The 5,000-nt window shown below is 47.0% G+C and overlaps 1 protein-coding gene across 1 annotated transcript in view; it reads left to right on the top strand.

Annotated features, from left to right (window-relative positions):
* The first annotated feature begins 4,530 nt into the window (after positions 1 to 4,530).
* Positions 4,531 to 5,000, top strand: part of LOC117742952 (P2Y purinoceptor 6) — a 1,772-nt gene continuing 1,302 nt past the window's right edge. Inside the window, exon 1 of the mRNA XM_034550633.1 lies at positions 4,531 to 4,985. Coding sequence (XP_034406524.1) covers positions 4,531 to 4,985 — 455 coding nt within the window. The remainder of the gene's footprint in view (positions 4,986 to 5,000) is intronic.

Here is a 5,000-nt window from a genome sequence, read left to right as displayed (position 1 = left end):
TCTACAGAAGCTTCCAAACCTTCCTGGTGGACCGGTCTCTACAGAAGCTTCTAAACCTTCCTGGTGAACTAGTCTCTACAGAAGCTTCCAAACATTCCTGGTGAACTAGTCTCTACAGAAGCTTCCAAACCTTCCTGGTGAACTAGTCTCTACAGAAGCTTCCAAACCTTCCTGGTGTACCGGTCTCTACAGAAGCTTCCAAACCTTCCTGGTGTACCGGTCTCTACAGAAGCTTCCAAACCTTCCTGGTGTACCGGTCTCTACAGAAGCTTCTAAACCTTCCTGGTGAACTAGTCTCTACAGAAGCTTCCAAACCTTCCTGGTGTACCGGTCTCTACAGAAGCTTCCAAACCTTCCTGGTGTACCGGTCTCTACAGAAGCTTCCAAACCTTCCTGGTGTACCGGTCTCTACAGAAGCTTCCAAACCTTCCTGGTGTACCGGTCTCTACAGAAGCTTCCAAACCTTCCTGGTGTACCGGTCTCTATAGAAGCTTCCAAACCTTCCTGGTGTACCGATCTCTACAGAAGCTTCCAAACCTTCCTGGTGTACCGGTCTCTACAGAAGCTTCCAAACCTTCCTGGTGTACCGGTCTCTACAGAAGCTTCTAAACCTTCCTGGTGAACTAGTCTCTACAGAAGCTTCCAAACCTTCCTGGTGGACCGGTCTCTACAGAAGCTTCTAAACCTTCCTGGTGAACTAGTCTCTACAGAAGCTTCCAAACATTCCTGGTGAACTAGTCTCTACAGAAGCTTCCAAACCTTCCTGGTGAACTAGTCTCTACAGAAGCTTCCAAACCTTCCTGGTGTACCGGTCTCTACAGAAGCTTCCAAACCTTCCTGGTGTACCGGTCTCTACAGAAGCTTCCAAACCTTCCTGGTGTACCGGTCTCTACAGAAGCTTCTAAACCTTCCTGGTGAACTAGTCTCTACAGAAGCTTCCAAACCTTCCTGGTGTACCGGTCTCTACAGAAGCTTCCAAACCTTCCTGGTGTACCGGTCTCTACAGAAGCTTCCAAACCTTCCTGGTGTACCGGTCTCTACAGAAGCTTCCAAACCTTCCTGGTGTACCAGTCTCTACAGAAGCTTCTAAACCTTCCTGGTGAACTAGTCTCTACAGAAGCTTCCAAACCTTCCTGGTGTACCGGTCTCTACAGAAGCTTCTAAACCTTCCTGGTGAACTAGTCTCTACAGAAGCTTCCAAACCTTCCTGGTGAACTAGTCTCTACAGAAGCTTCCAAACCTTCCTGGTGTACCGGTCTCTACAGAAGCTTCCAAACCTTCCTGGTGTACCGGTCTCTACAGAAGCTTCTAAACCTTCCTGGTGTACCGGTCTCTAGAGAAGCTTCTAAACCTTCCTGGTGTACCGGTCTCTACAGAAGCTTCTAAACCTTCCTGGTGTACCGGTCTCTACAGAAGCTTCTAAACCTTCCTGGTGTACCGGTCTCTACAGAAGCTTCTAAACCTTCCTGGTGTACCGGTCTCTACAGAAGCTTCCAAACCTTCCTGGTGTACCGGTCTCTACAGAAGCTTCCAAACCTTCCTGGTGTACCGGTCTCTACAGAAGCTTCCAAACCTTCCTGGTGTACCGGTCTCTACAGAAGCTTCTAAACCTTCCTGTTGTACCGGTCTCTACAGAAGCTTCTAAACCTTCCTGGTGTACCGGTCTCTACAGAAGCTTCTATACCTTCCTGGTGTACCGGTCTCTACAGAAGCTTCTAAACCTTCCTGGTGTACCGGTCTCTACAGAAGCTTCTATACCTTCCTGGTGTACCGGTCTCTACAGAAGCTTCTAAACCTTCCTGGAGTACCGGTCTCTACAGAAGCTTCTAAACCTTCCTGGTGTACCAGTCTACAGAAGCTTCTAAACCTTCCTGGTGTACCGGTCTCTACAAAAGCTTCCAGACCTTCTTGGTGTACCGGTCTCTACAGAAGCTTCCAAACTTTCCTGGTGTACCGGTCTCTACAGAAGCTTCATGTGCTGCTTCCCTTCCAGCCAGTCTGTTGTCTTCTTGTGAAGTGGATCTGGGTCCAGTTCTTTTACCTATAGTTTCTCCCCCAAAGTTCTTCTCTCAAACGGGTCTTGGAGGAGAGATTTTACCGGGTCGGGTCTTCTTGGAAGAGAAGCGCTTGTTGTCATTAAAAATGTGCCTGACGAGATCGTGCAACTTTTGGGCCAGACGACTTTAGCCCAAAGCTGAATCTATTTCAGGACGCTGATTGGCTAAATTGTATGTCACTCATTTATATCTTTAATCAGTAATAGGCTAAACTGCTTATTACACCGCAGGAAAAGCATATATTTTGCGCAAATATCCCATTTTACAAAAATTACTGGGTATATTCCATATTTCCAAAACACAAATATTGAAAATTTGTATAATTTATAAATATTATAAATATTATAATTATAATTTTTGTATATATACCTGTATATATATATATATATTTTTGTGGCTAAAGGTGGGTGGGACCAGATCCCGTGGCCCTCTATTGGCCAGCCACCACTGATATATATACATGTATATAAATATATCATCTTTACATTTATTTATCCAGCTTTCCTCCTCCTCCTTCTCCTCCTGCTCCTCCTCCTCCTTCTCCTGCTCCTCCTCCTCCTCCTACTCCTGCTCCTCTTCCTCCTCCTCTTCCTCCTCTTCCTCCTCCTCCTCCTGCTCCTCCTCCCCTTCCTCCTCCTCCTCCTCCCCCTCCTCCTGCTCCTCCTCCCCCTCCCCCCTTTTCTCCTCTTCCTCCTCTTCCTCTTCCTCCTCCTCCTCCTCTGCAGTCCCTGTATTGAGTTTCATTCCTGCAGTTCTGACTGAATGAACGCTGATCAATTATTTACAGAGGAGCTGAAGGTCAGAGGAGAACAAACTCACAGAGACCCTTCGTGCCCCGAGACACCGGACTGGACTGAGGAGACGAGAAGGAGACGATAAGGAGACGCGGAGGACGGATGAAGGTAGGTCTGATCTGAAGATACTGGGGGGGTCGGGGGGTTGGTTGTAATCCACAATGTTGAGAAGAAAAATGAACTGACAACGTTCATAAAAATGGAGTTTGAGTCATTTTTAAAGCAGAAATGCAGATTGAGGGATTCACTGCTTTTCTACATTTTCTGTTTGGAACTGTGGGAAAATTAATAATCAAGATCTGCAGAGCACAAGAAACAAGAAACCCACAAATACATTTAAGAAGCACAGAAAAGCTGCTCTCATTAAACTGTTATTATCATAGCATCATACCTTACATTTAATGCCATGTATCGTGGTTCTTTCTTTCGTCTTTTACTTCCTTTTAATGGACAAACATATAGACGCTTATGAAAAACACCAAAGTCAACCTCACGGTGGCGCTAGAGCAAAAGACGGAGTATCGCCAGGATCGATGGGGTTTATCTTCAGGGGATCATGAACGTCGGTACGAAGTTTCATCGCCACCGATCCAACAGCTGTTGAGATATTTTAGTTTTTACCATCAGTGGAATCGCACTAGTTTAAAATTCTGGTTTTGCTCGAGATCCTCAGAAAAAAAAGTAAATGTCCATGACCGTCTTTCTTTATGTTCATACGAGTCCACGTTTGACTTAGTCCAAGAGGATTTTTGTCAAATATTGAAACGGATTCTGTAAAACTCTTTGGTTTCTACTCTCGCAACGTTAATTGGTGTCTTTCACAAAGAGTCTGTATCAGTTTGTGTCAAACCAAGTTTCTTATGTATCATTCAAAAGCACATCAAAAGGAAAATGTATCAAAACAGTCTAAAGACGTATCGCGGGTCTCCTCAAGTTGATTTAAACAAGTTTGTCTCCATAATTTGTTTTAAAGCAAGAAATCAACATGTGTTTCAAACGGTTTCCAATTGATTCTAAATGGTTTTAAAACGGGTTTAAAACAGTTTTACTGTTTAAAACTGTGACTGTAATCCCAGAGGAAATGTTGTTCCTTCAAACTAACTTAACTTAACTGAGAATGCAGTTTTGTTGTATGGGAACAACATTTCTTCAGGATGGCAAGTCGCCCAAAGTCTCATTCGATTGGAGGGTTTTGTAAACGGAACCTCAAACATCTGTTTCACAGAGATGTGATGTAACAACACTCTGATATCTGTCATAAAACAAGAGATAAATGAACAAAGTGTATTTTCATCTCACTGGGACTTTAACCTTCAGCTCCACCGCTGGAGGAGGCGACATGAACGAAGAGAGGCTTCCGGAAGGCTTCGTTAATGATTGAGCGGCTAATTGAGCGAAACATAGTCTTCATCAGCAAAAACGCCGGCGGTACTTTGTAAACGAGGCTTTCCAAACTAATGACGGTGTGATTTTCTTCCCGTCCTCTTCGTCACAGAAACTCGTCCTGCACACCGGAGACGTGGGTCAGTGGTGAGGGGGGGCGGACTGAGGGGGTGCGAATCGATCGGAGAGAAAGACGAACGAAGGACGCCTCGGCGAGGCGGCGAAAGGGGCTGAGATGACGCCCGAGGAAGCTGAACCCTTCCAGTCTCAACAGAAATAGCCTCCACGGGCTCATCATGGGATTGAGCCAAATCTCCACCCCAGACATCGGCTTGGCGGCGGCGAGCAACCACCCCAACGCCTCCGGCGGCTTGCCCGCCTCTTCCCTTCCTCCGTCGTCCTGCAGCAACGACGAGTCCTACAAGTACGTCTTCCTGCCCGTATGCTACTCGCTGACCTTCGTCTTCAGCCTCACCCTCAACTCGGTGGTGCTGCTGCGCTCCTGCCGCCACCACAGCGGCTGCTGCGGCGGCGGCGGCGGCGGGCGACGCTGGAACACCTCGCTGATCTACATGATGAACCTGGCCACCACCGACCTCATGTATGGCCTGTCGTTGCCCTTCCTGGTGGCGAGTTACGTGCTGAGGGACCGCTGGGTGTTCGGCGACTTCATGTGCCGCCTCGTCCGCTTCCTCTTCTACTTCAACCTCTACTGCTCCATCTTCTTCCTCACCTGCATCTCTGTGCACAGGTAGGTAGGACGCCA

This window comes from Cyclopterus lumpus, chromosome 14 (assembly GCF_009769545.1).
Source record: "Cyclopterus lumpus isolate fCycLum1 chromosome 14, fCycLum1.pri, whole genome shotgun sequence".
NCBI classification, from domain to species: Eukaryota; Metazoa; Chordata; class Actinopteri; order Perciformes; family Cyclopteridae; genus Cyclopterus; species Cyclopterus lumpus.
The sequence above is the reverse complement of the archived record's forward strand: the minus strand, read 5'-3'. Positions and strand labels throughout refer to the sequence as shown.